This window comes from Sphaerodactylus townsendi, linkage group LG05 (genome assembly GCF_021028975.2).
Source record: "Sphaerodactylus townsendi isolate TG3544 linkage group LG05, MPM_Stown_v2.3, whole genome shotgun sequence".
Lineage (NCBI taxonomy): Eukaryota > Metazoa > Chordata > Lepidosauria > Squamata > Sphaerodactylidae > Sphaerodactylus > Sphaerodactylus townsendi.
This window is the reverse complement of record NC_059429.1, coordinates 80,466,126-80,484,983: the sequence shown is the minus strand read 5'-3', so window position 1 is coordinate 80,484,983 and position 18,858 is coordinate 80,466,126. Positions and strand designations below refer to the sequence as shown.

Here is an 18,858-nt window from a genome sequence, read left to right as displayed (position 1 = left end):
GATGTTCTTACACACCAGTCCGATAGGGGTTCCCTTTAAAATCTAGCCTCTTGGAATTGGGTTCATATTGGCAAGATGGTGTCGCTACTCGCTACATAAATGTATAAAACTTGACCATGTTGAATCAGGAAGGAGTTGTGTAGTCTTAGGTTCTGGAACAGGAGTGAAAAGTGGAGCTCTTCTGAGGGATATTTTTAAGACATCCCACGTGAATTCATATTATTGTCGTTTCAACAAAACCTTAGCACTGAGTGTTGGCAAGTGCTGTCTCTCTTGTGTATGAGCTGGCAGGGGACTCTTAATTTGAAATATTTACATGCATCACTACCGGGGTTTTAAGACAGGGGGAGGAGAGTTTGATCGCTGCAATTTTAACTCTCGGCTGCTCTGGTCTGCTGTGTAGGTTCGTGCCCGTAACCCGTTCTTACAATGACAGATTTCAAGATTTCTGTGCGATTTTGTCAGCGGCGACCATTTGTGCATTCAGCATAGGTAAGTGGAGTATATTTAATTTGCTCTACAAAAGAATCTTTGTGGGAGAACTGCGTTCCGGAAATAGGATTTGAAATAGTTTGGAGCCGTGTTTCCGATGGTCCCAAGTTCTCTATGGATATGTTTGGTTAAGGCCTGGAACGGAAAGCCAAGCAGCTTTTAGAAACTCCGGAGATTTCTGGCACTTGAAATGCAGATTACATAATGAAGACGTGTCGGGGAAAGGACAAGTTTAAAGTCGCAAATATTAGAATGCTAAAGAACTGGGACAGTTCAGTGGATGAAGTTACAAATGCAGGTAGTTTGGAAGCACAGTCTTTGCTTTGGCGGATAAACACCCTGCATGGTTTCCTGTTGGAAAGGCTCCCGTCCATGTTTACTGTAGGCCTTCCGATAGCTTTGCCTAGTAGAGCACTGCAAGACGGCCAGGAAACAAGGGCTGGGGGCAGACGCTGCTAAATCCTTTGTTAAGCGATTATGAGAAGCCAGCGTGAGTCTGTCCGGTACAAACCGTGACATGGCTCGCAGGATTTGTCACAATCTGAAGCTCTCATGCCAGTATTTTGTATCTCAGATCAAGCTGTTTTATGGTTAAAAAGAGAAGATTATTAGCAGTGCTATGTCTGTAACAATAAGGACAAAAATAGGGGGCTGTGCTTCTAAAAACCTAGTTTTGATTTTCCCTAGTTACACCTATTTGTCCCACTTTCTCTTTCTATTAGGCAAGATGATACTTGTGAACTGATAAAGTCATTTTGAGTCTGAGACACTGACTTGTTTTCAAAGGGTTCTTTTTGGTATCTGCTGTCTGCAAACACCTTTGACAGGTAAGATTACTGTAGTATGCAAGACCAACTGATCAGGTTACCTTTTAGAGATGTAAACAATCTGTGGTCACTCAGAGCAGTTCTTACCAAAACCTTGAAAATGTGGCTTTTGTGCGTTTCTTGTCCTCAGAACAGTACAAATGTCTTTGATAATGTCGTACCAAGTAAATAGAAAGCTACCTATCTCTAATAAGTCAATATTGTATAACTAAATACATTGTCTTCATTAGCTATAGTATCTGCCATGTTTATCAAAATGATATCCAAGTGACTATTAATTGTGTAGAATTAAAGTGTGTCAAAGTACGGCCTGTAAAGTTGTTCACCTTTTCATTACCAGATATTGATAGTCTTTTCAAAATGCTTTCAGTTGCAGGGTTGCCGACAGGCCTTTTCTTTCAGTAGAAGCTTAATTTGTAGAAAAGGTCACTTGAAACTTTTCATGGCATAGAGAGAAATAACATCACATTAAATCTGTATTAAAGTAACAGGCATTTTTCTCCAGATCTTGGCAAGCCTATTAGCATGTCCACGATAGAAATAACCATCATATAACGTTTTTTACATATTATACCTGGCTAGGTCTTATGAAAAGCAAGAAACATAAAAACCCTCCTTTTTAAATTAGCAATTTGGATTTTTTTAATATCACATTCTTCCATAACAGGTGTAGATAACACAACAGAAGCATTCTGCATTGCCCTTGGTAACAAATGATTTAATTTTTCTTAGTACAGTTGGCTGACAATGGTTATAAATAGTCAGTCCTGATCAGAAACCAACTCTTAATGGGATAGCCAAATTCTGAATAGCTCAAGAACTGAAGGACCAGTAATATTGACTGTACCTGCTGATATATTCCCCTGAAAGACACGGGCAAAGCACTCTTAAACTCACTCCTTCTCAGTGATTTGTGACAAAGGCTTTGGCTGAAACACAGTTCAGATGCTTACTTTTGGGGCTGGTGGTTAAACAGACCTTTGCCTGTACTGTGGAGCAGCAAAAAGGGCCTGAAATGTATAAAAGGTTAGGCCTTTAGAATCAGATACCACAAAGTCTAAGGGGACAAGCTGCCAGTTGCGATAAGGCAGAATATCCAAGATTCAAAGGGCCTTGTGTTTGCTCAAGCCCTGGAAGTAGGACAAGAATGACAAAATTCACTATTGATGTAGGTAAACATTTTCTTCTTGAACTACATATGAACATATCACAAAAGAAAATTGCTATGCAAATACAGGGTTGTTCATGTGCACTCTTAGTCAATTATGTTGTTTCCACTGGGAGATCTCCGTCTGGCTCCAGCAGGACAACTTCTTGTGCTTATTGAATGTGATCACCTCATACAACTGCCTGCTAAGAAGTCACTGGCCAAGGACAGTGCAGGATCATGGCTAATGATTCTGACTCTGATGCTATAGTTATCAAATACAGATGAAGGAAATAACTATAAGGTTGTGAAAAGAAAGACTAAAAAGACAAATAGAAGATGAACTATTACAGGCCACCTGTAGTAAATTTCACTTTGCTTGAAGAAATAATTGCTGACTCTGACATGGTAGTATCTCATTTTTTTGTCCTGTGTGCTAAACTGCATTATATGTACAGAAACAAGACTCTACCTCAAACGTAAGTGAATAGTGCTCTCTGCAGCTAGGCATTTAATCCAATAACAAAATAATTCTAGATACCGGGAAGTGAGCAGATGGCTGGATGGTATTTTATTTTATTTTATTTTATTTTATTTTATTTTATTTTAAGGAATAATATTCTAAGCAAGCCTTTATTGGCATAGACAACAGTACAACAATAGTAAAAAACTGATTAAAAAAACATATATAGTACAGGAAATAAATGTTGTGGGCGGAAATCTACTGGCATTTAGTAATTTCCAGGAGAAAGTCTGCCACTATCATACAGAGAGAAAGATCAGGATTGTCCAGCAAGTAGTGTAATCTAAATAAATCGGGGAGATCGGGTAAATGTAGAGGAGTAAAATTCACATTTTTGGATCTGATTTCCTTGAATCTGAAACAGTGTAGTAATTGGTGGAAGGAATAATATTTAGTACTTATATAGCGCTTTGAGATCAAAGTAGTTCCTGCTTGTGCTATGGAAGCTTGCTGGGTGACCTTAGGCCAGCAAGCTTCCACTTAGCCTAACTTACCTCACAGGATTGTTGTGAGGATAAAATGGAGAGGAGAATGATGTAAACAGCTTCAGGTTTCTACTGGAAAGTTGGGGTATAAATGCATAATTTTAATCAACCTTACAACAGCAGCCTGTAAGGCAGGTCAGTATTACCTCCATATTGCAACAAAGATTAAGAGGTGGTTGCTTGCCTAAAGCTACCTTGCGGAGTCCAGGCAGAAGCAATATTTGAACAGGGGACTTCTTAGTTCACAGCATAGCTACAAAGTGATACTAGCTTGCCGTGTGTTTTGATGAGTTAGGAAAGGTGAAAAATAATTCTTGTTCAGTTCCACCATCCTGGCCAGTAAACTATTACTGGTACTAAGTGGAAAGAAAATCCTTTCTACAGATAGGCTGTCACTTTGGAATTCCAATCACCCACCTGATGAAGGGAGCGTTGGCTTCTGTAAGCATATGCCCTGGACCTTTTGTTGGCCTTTTGTTTGCTACTGGACTCAGATTTTTTTCTTTTACTGCAGGTCAACACACAACCCACCTGGAACAAACACCTCAAACGAGCACTAACTGTTCAACTGGAATGGAGAGGATGAACAATCAGGAATCTTTTCAGCTCAAAGAAAATGTCACTGCTACAACCCACGACCCAGGAGAAAGTAATGTGAAACAGGGCAGTCAAGCCAGTAACATTTCCCCACTTGGCAGAAATAATGGTAAGAACAAGTAAGGCACTGGCTTTACAAGAAGTGGGCCAGTACTGTTTAGGTGTTTGAGTTATCATGATGCAGCCTGTGGTCGTTTCTTCTGCCATGGCACAGGATGGTTCAGCCATTACTTGCTTTCCAGGCAACCTGACATCACGCAAAAAATGGCTGGCACACATTTGCACTGGCCTTATGGCTTGTGTGGGGGTGATGGCTCATGGCTCCTCTAAGTGCAAGTGGCATGCCATGAAGGGAAATCAGTTGCCATCTCAGCAGTAGTTCATGGCTGCAGAATTTGAGTTACCAATGATGTGGTTGTGGTTGAGTTTCTACTTTTGCATCCCTGTTTGCTCTAGCGCTCTGCTGTGCTTGTACAGCAACATAAAGGGAGTTTTGCTTTCAGAGGATGTTCACCTCTCAGCACATGAATTTCCTAGAAGTTTAAAAACAGTTACCCAGCAAAGTAGTAAACATGTGCATGACCTGATTTTTTAATTACTGTAAATCTTTACATAACAATCAAAACTAATAACATTCAACAAAATATTTAATATTGAAAATAAAGCCATAATATAATCATATTTGTACTGTACTTGTTTCCATATTCTGAATCGCACATTTCCAGATTTAAGTTAATTTTGGCACATCAGTAAACTTTTGAAAAGGTGTGAGCCTGACTAAATTTGTATAAATCTTCAATTCTCTCTAAACAATAGTTCTTATATGAAAATGCCTTTTGTTTCCAAAAGTTTTCAAATACTAGTTTTGCTGTGGTTAGAACATTTAGTGCTATTACTTCTCTTCTCCTTACAGCCAGTGTGGTGTAGTGGTTTAGAGTGGTGGACTCTTATCTGGAGAACCAGATTTGATTCTCCATGCCTCCACGTGAGCAGCAGACTTGTATCTGATGAACTGAATTTGTTTCCCTGCTCCTACACTTGAAACCTGCTGGGTAACCTTGAGCTAGTCAAAGTTCATTCAGAACTCTCTCAGCCCCACCTACCTCACCTCCCTGTCTGTTGCGGGGAGAGGAAGGGAAAGGAGTTTGTAAGCCTCCTTGAGTCTCCTTACAGGAGAGAAAGGCAGGATATCCATCCAAATTTTTCTTCTTCTTCTAGAATTAACAATGCAATCCCAAGTGGGCCGACTCAGGTATGATCTGTTGGATTTAATGCAAGGATAATGGTCTCAGGAGTACATTGACAAACTCTGAAGTTCAGGGAACATCTGTAAGAAACCCTGATGACTGTTCATGAAACCATTTTTAAAAATCTTTGAACCAGGACATGTGTCCCTTACATATGAAGGGAATAACAGAATCAGCAGTTTCTTTCCAAATTATTATAAATTCTACCAAGTCTGCAAGGAGAAAGATGAATGGTTGATGTACCATCGTTTTCATTGTATTTTTCCATTGCAAAAGGCTGACAGAGAAAGTGGTAGCACACTCACACCATCTGATTGATGGCACTTTGAGTTAGCCCTGTATAAACTTAAGAACAGAAGGAGAACTTTGCTGGATCAGGCCAGTGGTCCATTTAGAGACTACTCCTAAGTAAGTCCATTCAGAATTCTGATCTATTTAGTGGGGCTTATTCCTAATAACCATTTCTTTGAATTGCACTGCTAGACTGGCATGCTGTTTCACACAGTAGCCAGCCAGTTGTCTTGGAGGTCCAACAAAAAAGACACAGAGACGAAAGCCTTCTCCTGATGTTGCCCTTAGCACTGATATTCTGAGGTATCCTGCCTCTGGATGTGAAGGTTCCCTATCAATGCCTAATAGCCATGAGGTGTGGTGATTCAGTAAATCTGAATTACCTTAAAACTCTGAAAAAAGCCATATCAGCTTGAAATAACCATGCCAGTCACTCAACTGTTGCTTGGTCTGCTGTGTTTAGATGCAGAGTTCAGATATGCAACTCACCTAACAAGTTCTCGGTGTTCTAATGTTTTTAAAGATGCCACATGCATTTTCTTCCCAGCAGGAAGTAAAAGAAGTCTAGACTACTACTCCTCACAAGATCATGGAAGCAGCTGTGCCAGCTTGAACAACAGTGCACAAGTCCAAGCACAAGAGAAAGTGACTTTGGTTGTAGATGGCACTAGATTTGTTGTAAATCCTCAGATATTTACAGCTCATCCTGATACTATGTTAGGACGGTAAGTAGTTTCATTATCTTTTAAAACTAACAGAATCCTTCTAAAAGGGAAATAGATTTCCACTGTTGATACTAAGACCTTAGATATTACTAAACAGCATATATATGGGTGGGAAAATGTATAATTTGGGGAGATATTTATGTATCATTGAGAGCTGCAATCCTAAATGCTTTGGTCTTGGGTTAACAAAGGTTCAGCCTTTCGAAGTGCTTAACTGAAACTGGATTGTGCCTATTTGGAAGTAGATCTCTGTGAAAGAAAGAGTAGACCTTCACAATCTCATTGAAAGATCAGCATGAATTTAAGGTTGAAAATATTGGAATGGGGGATCTTTAGTTTCATGAGAACAAGCTGAGAGTGAAAACCACAATCTTAGACAATGTAGAGAGGTGTATGTTTTGAAGAAAAGTAGTTCGGGACATATTCACATATTAAGTGGTTTTTTACTTTCCTAAACCAACACTGATCAGAATATTCAGTTGAATATCTCACCTTTCCGTTCTATCTAATTTTGTATTAATTTTTTAAGAATTTGTTTTTATGTAGTGTATTAAAATTCTTTTTTGTAAGCTGCCATCAATATTTAATTTAAATAGAAAGTACAAATATAGACATATTCTAAATGTATTAACCAGAGTCTGCATAAAACACAAGATGGGGGGGGGGGTGTTTAACCTGGGTCTTAAACTTGGAGTGTAAAAATGGGCCTTCAGACTCTACACTAAAGCAATGTGACTTTATATGTGAGAGTTCTTGGGTGGTGGTGGTGGTGGAGTGTGTATGTGGAAATTTAAAGAGGGTTTGCTGAATCTGCACCCACTCAAGTTTCCCTTTGCCTATAACCATTTCTCCACAGCCCAAGGATAAGGCTGGTCTTTGAGTCCTACTGAGATTTAAAATGTTTGAAGAAAAATGATTTCTCCTCTGAGGGAGGGTCGGGCTCAGCATCCGTCCCCTGCCCTTATTTTTAATCTCCCCTCTTCCCGTATTGTTTTACAACCTGATTCTGATATGCCAGTCTGCTGCCATTACATCACACTGAGTGGATTTGAGCTGCATGTTCCATCCTGTGTAGGCCCAACCCTCAGCAGGAGGTCCCTCACACTTTGTACTAAATGGCCCAGCAGCACACATACCATAGAAACGCAGATCTGGACCATTGACCTCAATGGTCATCTAGTCCAATCCCCTGCATAATGCAGGAAATTCAAAACTACTCCCCCCCACCCCGTCCCCACAATGACCCCTGCTCTGTCCAGAGAGAGGCAAAAAACCTCCAGGATCCCTGGCCAATCTGGCCTGGAGAACAATTCCTTCTGGATCCCACAGCGGCAATTAACATTACTCCGGGCATGTTAGAGAGGGCCTTGAGATCGAAGCACTGATTCATCTCTTCCTGCCCTCTCTCTCATGATCTACCTAAGTTCACAGAATCAGCCATGTTGTCAGATGGCCATCTCTGGTTAGAACCTGTGAAGAAGGAGTTCCTACCAACCCCCACGGAAGCCAGTTCCACTGAGGAACCACAGGAAGTTCTTCCTAATATTTAGCCAAAAACTCGTTTAATTTCATTTCAACCTTTGGTTCTGGTCCAACCTTCTAGGGCAGTGGTTCTCTACCTTCCTAATGCCTCAACCCTTTAATACAGTTCCTCAAGTTGTGGTGACCCCCAACCATAGAGGAGTGGTGTCTCGGTTCCTAAGACCATAGGAAATATGTGTTTTCTGATGGTCTTAGGCGACCCCTGTGAAAGGGTCGTTGACCCCCAAAGGGGTCACAACCCACAGGTTGAGAACCACTGGTCTAGGGCAATGAAAAACAACTATACTCCATCCTCTGACTGACACCTTCAAATACATAATCAGGCCCCATATGCGGAGCTTGCCTCTATGGCAAACTCATCACCTGTGGCAACTTCTAAGTAGGTGAAGGAAATGTGTGTGAAGAGTATGACATTACAAATACCAGACAGCTGGATTATGCAACAGATGTTCTGTTGTCAAGCTCAGAGTGTGAAAACTGCATAAAGTGCTATCTGAAGAGCCCTGCAGTTCTTGCATTCTCAAGTAATAAGTAGTTCACATTTGTATGATTCTTTCTTTGAATGGGTTTGGCTTAGTCAACTTACTTCAGAATACCTGGTGTTTGGGAATTAGCAATGGCAACAGGTTCACAGATACCTTGCTACCTTTCAGAATGTTTGGACCTGGACGAGAATATAACTTCACTCGGCCAAATGAGAAGGGTGAATATGAAATTGCAGACGGAATTGGCTCCACTGTGTTCCGGACAGTTCTGGTAAGGAAACTCCTGAAGCTGAGGAAACAGAATTGTCTGTCCCTTTTTTGTCTTCAAGTTCAGAGAAGCTTTCAGTTTCTCCACAAGTATTTCAAATGGTGATATATCTTGGGATTTTTCTTATTTCATCCCTATTTTCTGTCTGTTTGAGCATTTTGTACTTGTCAGTTTATGAGTAACAAAGTTTTTCCTCTTTTTCCTTTTGAATGTTTTTCATTCCTAGCTGTGGTAAAATATGAAACTAACAAAAAAGGCCAGGTTTTAAAAATAAAACAGAATGGTCTGAGGCCATATAAAAAACAGTGGACACTGTTCAAACTAACCAGGTGCCCCGTCTGGATTAAACTCCTTGAAGGCTCTTTATGGGCCTCTCCAAAGGAAGAACAATTACAAATTAAAGATATTAATAATCCAACTAGATCTGCTTTATCATATTTATATCATTTCAGGATTATTACAAAACTGGAATGATTCACTGTCCTGATGGGATTTCTATTCCTGATCTTAGAGATACCTGCGATTATCTTTGCATCAACTTTGACTTCAACACAATCAGGTGTCAAGATTTGAGTAAGTGTATTTCATATTTCCCTTGTTAAAATTTGGCAGCCATTTATTATTTATTGGAATAAAATCAAGCCAGATGAAAATGAGGGAAGAAATCCTGAAATGTATTTAAATTGATTAGAAATTGTATGGAATTGTATTTATAATCAAGATAAAGTTATGTTGTATTTTGTATTAGGTATATTAGTATTTTATATTATATAGGCTAATTGACTACTCTGTGTTCTTTAAAATGTGGAATTCAATTTAAAAACAGATTTGAGAAAGTGCTGTGAAACTTAAAGGGGTGTCATGTACATACTGCATGCATTGGGGCCATTCTTGGTCAGGCCTTGCTTTGGTTATTGAACTTTAATCTTCTGTATGATCAAAAAAGAGAACGCAGCTGATTGGGTTGGAACCTAACCAAGTTTTCTGTGGTATTGTTCAGCTAGTTTCTGGAGCATGCATAAATGTTCTAAACAGGTAAATAATTTCCACTCCATAGAAGATTATCACTACTTCTCCCATCTACTACAGACCTGTGCTTAATCTATCGACCTCCATTTTATGTGCCATTGCTATAGCTACCGTGGTAATAAGAGTCTTTTAAATGTCACAGCCATTACATGGAGTGCTGATTTAGGCAGAAAGTGCTGGCTCCATAATGTTAACATTCAGTCCAGTATATTAGGGTGTTTTATTTCTTGTTCTCTTGGAAATTTGAGAATCTTTGTGTGTAAAATGGTCAAGTAGCTTTTTAGCAAGGTTGTGACAAAACACACAGGGACTTTGGAAAAGCATATATTGCAGACAATATTAGAGTGGATTGTTTGAAGGCACATGATGCAACAACTTGCTGAAATTCATCATGAAGATAGGAAGACTGCCTGGGCACTGGGCGTATTTCACCTTGAGCTGCATAGAAGACGGGTGGGAGACAAGTATAATGGATAAAATGCAGTAAGTGAAACAGCCACTGTCTTTACCTGTGTGCCACTATACAAACAGTGTAACATATGTGGATCAGTGTAAAAAACAGTGTTTTGTGGTCAGGGATGGTTGACATCCTGGCTGAGGATAGTTTAGAGCCAAGCACTCCAAACATTAATGTAAGAGTACATCTGTGTATTTGTTTCGGATGGGACTTCTTTATTTACTTCATTTATATCCTTCCTTTTCCCCCTTCTCCCCAATGGGGGCACTAAGCGACTTGCATAATCCATATCGCTTCTATTTTATTTTCACAACAACCCTGTGAGGTAGGTTGGCTGAGAATACATGACTAGCCCAAGCAAGTTCATCCACCCAGTATCCATAGCAGACTGGGGCTTTGAACCCAGGTCTCCCAGATCCTGGTCCAACACTTTAATCACTTCACTACACTGACTCTTTTATGGCAAACAGCACAGCTGACTGATTCTGTGTCACTTGTCAATTGGAGAGTGTTCTTCCTGTATTAAAATAAACCAAGCCTCGGGTCATACAGCTGTGGCTGAAGTGTCAGAAAGGAAGTCAGCTATCTAACACAAACGTGTGCATTTGGTAGCCATAGCCTAAAGTGGCAAGATACAGCTGGCAGGGAGGAGACTAGGCTTCAGCTGGGCCCCTGAGCTAGCCATGATTTCTTTATTTAATATATTTATATCCTGCTTTTTCTCCCAATCAGCAGGACTCCCAATCAGCAGGCTTAACGGTGCTAAGGATGGCACAAATACTAGAGAAGAATGGCATTCTAGAATATTAGAGTGAAGTTTGTCATTCTCCAACAGACTTATGTGTGTCTGATTCCTTATTAGGTGCTTTATTGCATGAGCTGTCTAATGATGGTGCTCACAAGCAGTTTGATGGTTACCTGGAAGAGCTGATTTTGCCTATAATGGTGGGCAGTGCCAAGAAAGGAGAACGTGAGTGTCACATTGTGGTTTTAACGGAGGAAGATGTAGTGGACTGGGATGAAGACTACCCACCTCCCATGGGAGAGGAATATTCACAAAGTAAGTTCATGCTCTTTACTTAAAAAAACAACATAGTCCTAAGGCTGGTTTTTTTTTTTCTCACTGTGTCATTTAGAGAATCTTCTACAGGAAGGCATTACTCCACATTGCAATTTATAAACTCCACCCAGCGCCCCCTTCTCCTACTTGCTCAAATTAGCTACCACTAATCTCGAAGCTGTCTAAAAGTATTTGTCTAACCAAATATGAAGTACTGGGTGCTTATGAGAATCATTGTACAACTAGGGGATGCTTGAGATCAATTAACTGTGCTCCTGTTTCTTATCCTTTTATCAAAGAGAGAAATGTCTTAGAGGGAATGTGGGGAAGTTTGCAGCCCCCAAATTCCTAGTATAGCCCAAAATAGAGGGCATTTCTTCACATCCACTTTTTCAAGATTCTCATCTGATTGCTTTTGATGGAGCCACTTTGAATAGTTTTAAACTGCTAATTTTAAATACTTTGGTTGAAGGGTGATGATTCTGCCACTGCTCACTGGCTTAGGGAAATGGCCCAGGCTATTGGCACAATCTGCCCTAAGTGCCTTTTCCCCCTTACAGAACCAGTCTCCCTGGTCCCCTGAGCAACTAATGGCAATGAAACAGAAGGGACAACTGCTAGGCCACTACTGGCAGAAAACTTGGAAGGAGACTTGTCAAACATAATATAGAGCCTGTATTAAAACCTATTGTTTCATTGGCAGCAAAAAACAGAGTTTCTCTGCTACTTTTGTGTTTGCATGTAATCATCCAGTTTAGCTGTTTGGTGTGGTTCAGGGACTTCTGCATCATAGCTTCAAGGAACAAGACTCTGACTGCATGACAACTTTCTGCGGTCAATTTGCTACTTACTTTGCAGACAAAATTGCCTAGATGCACTCTGGGTTAGATGCCAGCATGGATTCATGCTGAGATGATGTACCTTTAGCATCTGCTTGTCCGATTTATATGGATACTTTTCAGCTTGTAGATCCTAAGGATATATATAAGATCTTTAGAGAGATGAGACCTACCATCTGTGTTCTTGACCCGTCCTTTCTGGCTAATAAACGTCACCAGAGGGGGACTGGCCGAGTGTGTCAGAGGAGTGGTAAATGATTCCTTGAGAATGGGAGTTATGCTTCTGGTGCTAAGGAGGCAATGATTAGACCTGTTATTTTTGAAAATCCGTTAGAGCCGTACTGGGTTAAAGAACATCTGGCCAGTCTCTCTTATCTTCCATTTGGGGGCAAGGAGCTAGAGTGGGTGGATTCTTCTCAGTTCCAGGGGGTCTTGGAAGAGGCTGATTTTTCTGGACCATTTCAATGTGGCTTCAGACTAGGATTTGGGACAGATTTCTTTGGTTGCCTTGGTTGATTACCTCTATGGAGAACTAGATAGGGGAAGGGAAACCCATCTAGTTCTGCTGGATCTATTCTCAGTCTTTGATGTTATTGACCATGATATCCTCTGAGCTGTTTCTGAGTGCTGTTTCTCAGTGCTGTATTATGCTGGTTTGAGTCCTATCTGGGGGGTGGCTATCAAAAGGTTCTCTTGGGGGATTCTTGCTCAGCCCCATGGCTAGTGGCTTGTGGTGTTCTGCAGAGACCAGTCTTATCCCCCATGCTATTTAATATTTGTATGAAGCCCCTGGGAGAGGTCATCTGGAGGGCTGTAAAGTTACCAACATGTAGATCTAGCTCCACCTTTCTTTCCCAACTAATTCCAAGGATGCTGTATGTTCTGAACCAGTACTTGGAGTCAGTAACGGACTGAATGAAAGTGAACAAGTGAACATTTAACCCTGACCTGACCAGGTTCCCTGGGTTAATAGAAGGCAGCCTGGGGATGAGATTTCTCCTGTCTTGGATCAGGTTATGCTCTCTTGAAAAGCCAGGTTTGCAGGTTGATGCAGTAGCTTGGACTTCTTTTGCCCAACTGCATGCATTCCTGGTTCAGTCAGATTTATCCATAATGATCCATGCCTTAGTTACACCCAGACTGAACTGTTTGCAATATGCTCTTTTTGGCATTACCATTGAAGAGTGTTCCAAAGCTGCAGCTAGCATAGAATGCTGTGGCTAGTCTGCTGCTTGGGGCAGCTACTGGGAGCATGTGACCTTGATACCACAGCATTTACACTGGCTTACAGTCTGCTCCTGAGCCTAATTCAAAGCGTTGGTTTTGTCCTTTAAAGTCCTTCATGCTTGGGACCAGAGTAGTTGAAGGACTGCCTCCTCCCATACATTCCTGCTTGACAGTTAGGATCACAAGGAAAGGCCTTCCTGTCTTATCAAAGAGCTCAACTGGTGGTCACACAAGACAGGATTTTTTCAGTGACAGCCCCATTCTTATAGAACAGCCTCACCAAGGAGATGGGTTTGGCCTGATCACTTTCTGTCTTCAGGAGGCAGCTGAAGACAGTTTCATTTAGGACTGCATTTGACTAATTTAGTTTTTATTTATTGGCAGTCATAATTAGAGATTTTAAATTGTGTTCTTTTTTATTGTTTTATTTATATTTTAAGCTGTCTTAAAGCTCCACAATGTAGAAAAGTGGCAAATAATGTTTTAAATAAATAATTTTAAATAAATAGGTTACCAAGTAGGTATACTAATTACTGCTTTATTGTAAATATTAAGAGCAAATTTATTTTATACCAGTGCTAATTGTGGCTTCCTTCCTCCTCTAGTCCTGTATAGTTCAAAGCTCTACCGATTCTTCAAGTACATAGAAAATCGAGATGTTGCAAAAACAGTCTTGAAAGAACGAGGCCTGAAAAATATTCGAATTGGCATTGAAGGTAAACATAGTACTTTTTAAAAATGAACCAGTAATCCCTTTTTTTAAAAAAAAACCCTACCGTTTACTTGTTCTCCCATGGCTGAATTTTGCCACTGTTACATGTTGGACTTTATGTCTTTGAAACAGTAGGGTCTGGGATTCTTAATTTGTCTTGCAACTGTAGCTTGCAGGAAGGAAGAGCTCATGAAATCTCATGCTAAAATGGCCCTGGTGGGGAGTTAGTTGCATAATTTTGGATTGAGGCTCGCCACCAGGGCTATTTCAACTGAAAGAACTATGTGTGTGTGCCCAATATTGCAACCCCAAACTGAATCAGGCCCCTGCAGGCTTTAAAAAAAGCGTTCCCTACAGCTGCTGTATGGTTGTGAGGAACCCAGAGCCTGCTCATAAAGCCTATTCCTGTTGTTTGGTCCTTTGTCCTACATTTTGTATTGCACCAGTTCCCCACTTCCTTTGACTTCATGAATGTCCCTTAAGCACAATGACGAAGTCCATAGGGGCAACTGCTGCAGCCAACACCACAAAGAGTCTTGTAAGATGCTAAAGCCTATCATGTTAATTGATGGAGCAGTGGAATTAATTGTATTTTCACTGTTGCATTAAGGCAAAGATTGATGTCAGATCACAATATTCATTAGGCACAGACTATGTTTATGGAAGTGGGTTTGCCATTGCCTTTCCCAGTCGTCTGCACTTTGCCCACAGCAAGCTGGACACACATGCTTTTTAAAACATCAAAAATCCTTCTTGTTCTCCACATAACACCAACTGCCTTCATGGTTATTCCTGCAGATTTTGAAACAAAACATCATTCATTTGGGAAGAAGGGTTTTAGAACTTTAAAAAATCCAACTGCTCTTATTAACTTTCACTTTTATGTTGTGAAAATGACTTGTTCATAAAATGGCAACATCATAGCCACTTTTCTGCCTCAACATGTCGGGAGTATACAACTTGTTATTTTATCAAGTGTTAGAGCTACCCACTTGAGCCAACGTCGGCCTGAAAGAATAACTTTGCTGAAATAATTGTTTCAGGTTACCCAACATGCAAAGAGAAAGTGAAGAGGAGGCCTGGAGGGCGCTCAGAAGTGATATATAATTATGTGCAACGGCCATTCATTCAGATGTCTTGGGAAAAGGAAGAAGGGAAGAGCCGCCATGTCGACTTCCAGTGTGTTAGAAGCAAATCTCTAACAAACCTTATGGTGGACGAAGATGTAGCAGAAGACCAAGAGGTTATGCCTTACCCTCCCCAGGTGGATGAACTTGACAGATTAAATGCACCACTTCCTCAAATGGATCCTAGTGATCTACCAGATTAAAATGGAAAGTATAGTTTTCACTAATGGATTTGGTGATCTGCCCAATTAAAGCTTTACGGCTGAGTGTAGCCTATCATCAGTCTTCCAACAACTGAATCTCTTAACAAGTTCTTTTATACTCTCAGTTGCTGTGCTAGCTAAACGTAGTCTCTCCTCAAGCAAAGCCCTGGCATTCTTAAATCCAAAACTGAAAGCTCTCAAGTTTTCATCTAACCTTGTCAAAGAATGGAAGTAAATATCCTTATTCATTGCACTGGAAGACACCCAGTGTACATGCGTATGAAGTTCTGTGTTCGTATTCAATGTATGGTGGCTGTTACTTCAGGGGCACCAATTACAAGGTCAAGCACGGCAAGAAAAGGGACTCTAATATTACAGTTGTAAGATGTTTATGGAAAAAAATGACTCATGGTTTCAATCCAGGTAATATAAAGGGCACACAAGCAGTAGCATGAGCGGTGTTTGTCAGTTTCCTTTTCAGTACCTCTTGTGCCAACTTCAAGTATTGCTTTTTAATCTCAGACGAAAAGGAAACAAAGCTAAACTCTCGTACATGCATAGATGTGATATGCACACATCACCTCTGAGACATAGCCTTTGTAGAAGAGGATTTGAGTACCAAGAAGTGGAGACAGCTTATATACAAAACTCTTATTAAATCTACAGTGCTGTATCTTAAATAGCAGGTAACTTTCAAGCAGCCAAATGCTCCATAGCTGTGTGTTCAACTCCAGGTAAAATTAGTTTTAAATCTTGGTACATGTTAGACATGAATCCCAAGAAGTGGGAAGTTCTTGATGTGTCATCATGCAACCTCTAAAGTCTTTCTTTGCATGGTGTACTAATGATTTTCCCTCTCTTATGAAGGCTATAGGGATTTCTGAATTCTAGCTTTAGGTGTGAGACATTTCTCATCTATCGCCCCCCCCCTCCCCTCGCAAGTGAGTAATCCATGAAGATCAGTGTAACAAATGAGTTACCTAATTTTGCCAATTTGGAGATAATTCTCCAAAGTCTCAGAAACATGAATATCTTTTGGCAAGCAAAAAATACCAAAGTATATTATTTCAAAGTAAATAGCTCTGTTAGACCTCCAATAGCTGATGTTGGCTTTATTGCCAAAATTGATTGCTGATTTACACCATTCTGCTGTAAGCAAACACCAGCCTCCTGTTTCATAAATGCATTTCACAGAAGAGGAACACAGGCGAAGTATGATGACGTTCAGATGAAATTTGTTCTAACAGTAAAACATTTGCCATGTTTATGTCTCTGGTCATTCTTTCACAAACTGCAAGTTTTTCAAAAACATATGAAAGGAATATACCGTTATACTAAGTGCAAGGGTAAGCCAGAATTATTACCCTGATGTTCCCAGTAGTAAGCATGTAAAGGAAATATGGGACAGAGTCCACAATTCCTTTTGGAAAAAAATCCTGCTGAACATGTCACAGAAGATGTGTTAAGTACTTAGAGGTTAATTGCCCACTGCAGGATGATTTCCTACCCTCGCCCCACTTTGGCGCAAAAAGTTGTGCTAGAAGTGCTCTCTCTTTCCCCGTAGAAAGTGAGAAGCATGCACAGGGCAAGAGGAATCACATCGGGACATGATTTTTTTGCCCCAACATGGCTCCTCTCAGAGCACCGCAAAGAAGCAGCATACTGGAACAAGATTTCTTGACCCAATGCGTTTGCAGTCCCATCATGTGCCTGTAGGTAATCAGTCACAAGCAACCATTAATATTGAAAGCAGTATGAGAAATTATTACACGTGGATTTGGTCACTGTTGGATTCAAAGATGGAAATGATTGATCAAGAGATTAGCTGGCAGCTATCTGTAATAGAGTTGAATTCTGTGGATCTGTTCAACTAATGGTGGATTTCTACTTATGTTGAAGGAGGGCTGCACCATTAGGAAAACAGATTCACGAGGTTTAACTTATAGCACCTGTTCTCAAATCATTTAAATATTCTCTCCCCCCCAAAAAAAAGTATGCAATTTTGAGGGTGTCAGACTTTGAAGATGACCAACTAACGCAAATCTAGTGTTTTTGAAGTTTGCCATGAGAATTACCAGTGTTGCTTAGGGGCACATGTTTTACAAAGCTGTTACGTAAGCCAGAGTTATCCAGTGGTTTCCATCAGTAAACAGGTAAAGCACAGAAGGGCAGACTGGCATTCTCAGGGGTTCATTACAGCCAGTTTGTGGCAACTCCTCCAGACATGCTCACTGAATCTTCAGGAATGTACACTCGCCTTTTACCCTTATCATTGTGAACACTAGCAGCCAAAAATGAATAACAGCTCTACTGCAAGGTCTAAGAACAAAGATTTAAATTCATATGACAATCCAATAAATTAACAAGTACCCATTTTTAATAGAACTGTACAGCTAGTCTTTGCAGATGGGAGATCAAGGGCAGCTTTGCAGGGCTGCTCCTTTTCTGTTTTACCAATAGCTGGCTGTTCATATCAAGAGGAGATGCTGACGGCTAGGAAGTTATTCATGTATATGTCACAATGCTGTGTCAGAACCCGTTTACTTCACTATTGTTATCTACCAGCTGTCCCCAGAAAGCCATAAGCATGGCAAGTAGCCATAATCCTTCCACTAAGGAGCCTCACAGCCATAGGTACTCAGAGGCACAGTGCCTGTGAACATGGATGCTCCTGTTAACCATCCAGCCAATAGAAGTTGATTACACAAATTCATGAAAGGCAAACCATGTCGCTTCATCAAAACAGTATGATTTATTTACCCAAAGTTACTTGATAGGTTTGATTATAGAGTGAAGTGCACTGGACTTCTGTGTAAAGTGAACAGTTCCCATCCTGGTGTGAAAGTCCTTTTCCTTTGTTCCCTCTTTCATTACCTGCAACTCAGGTGCAAAGATGACATGTTTGTTTACAAGATCCTACGTTATATATAGTTTCTGCATATGTTATTTATATACTGCTGCATACCCTTTATTAAAGTATTATTTGTTCAATTAAGCAATTGTGCTTTTCTTTTCTTTTTATAAGTTTATTAGTTATTTAAAATATAATACATTAATAGATATCATGCATTATACATTAAAAAAATTGCTGTATATAAAGTTGTACATACTTTCTTGTTTCAATCTTGCAATGTTCTTTGTAAATTTTCTTGTCTAACTCTCCCATCATAGGGAGTGTGTTTACCAAATAATTAGATAAGGCTTCTCTTCCTTGTTTACAAATTAACCTACTATCAAAATACGGGAAGTATAACTGTTAGAGCTTCACTTATATGAATTTTACACTAATAGCTTTACAAACAATAAAGGTTGAATTCTGTCTTTCTTTGTAAAAAAAAGGTTTTCAGGTGTGTCCATATATTTTCTCTTTTCTTTGTGTCTTCTTCCTGTAAAGATAATGCAATGCAATCCATATCCATAATCATGTAAATTTTTTCCAACCATTCATCTAAAGATGGAACCTTCCTTACTTTCCAGTTGGCTGCAATTAGTAGCCTTGCTGCCGCCGTAAGGTAGGTTATGAGCTTAGAATGTGGTTGGAGTTCTTTTATACTGTATAACCCTAACAAATATAA

At 40.1% G+C, this 18,858-nt stretch overlaps 1 protein-coding gene across 3 annotated transcripts; it reads left to right on the top strand.

Annotated features, from left to right (window-relative positions):
• The first annotated feature begins 333 nt into the window (after positions 1–333).
• KCTD20 (potassium channel tetramerization domain containing 20) lies at positions 334–18,278 on the top strand. Of its 3 annotated transcripts, none has more exons than XM_048497538.1 (9): positions 340–492; positions 1,215–1,319; positions 3,989–4,180; positions 6,160–6,334; positions 8,530–8,632; positions 9,082–9,202; positions 10,978–11,175; positions 13,847–13,957; positions 14,997–18,278. In XM_048497538.1, the coding sequence occupies exons 3-9, from the start codon at positions 4,048–4,050 to the stop codon at positions 15,281–15,283; spliced, it is 1,128 nt and encodes a 375-aa protein (XP_048353495.1). In that variant the 5' UTR covers positions 340–492; positions 1,215–1,319; positions 3,989–4,047; the 3' UTR covers positions 15,284–18,278. The 3 variants fall into 3 exon arrangements, with proteins under 3 accessions (XP_048353496.1, XP_048353495.1, XP_048353494.1); XM_048497537.1 differs by having other exon boundaries at positions 6,157–6,334; XM_048497539.1 differs by lacking the exon at positions 1,215–1,319 and having other exon boundaries at positions 334–492; positions 6,157–6,334.
• Positions 18,279–18,858: the final 580 nt, after the last annotated feature.

Excerpts from the sequence above, each read along its gene's own strand:
- KCTD20 (XM_048497539.1), top strand. The coding sequence starts at position 4,048 with ATGGAGAGGATGAACAATCAGGAATCTTTTCAGCTCAAAGAAAATGTC. Across the intron at positions 6,335-8,529 it reads CCTGATACTATGTTAGGACG|AATGTTTGGACCTGGACGAG; the intron begins GTAAGTAGTTTC and ends GCTACCTTTCAG. Across the intron at positions 11,176-13,846 it reads GGGAGAGGAATATTCACAAA|TCCTGTATAGTTCAAAGCTC; the intron begins GTAAGTTCATGC and ends TTCCTCCTCTAG.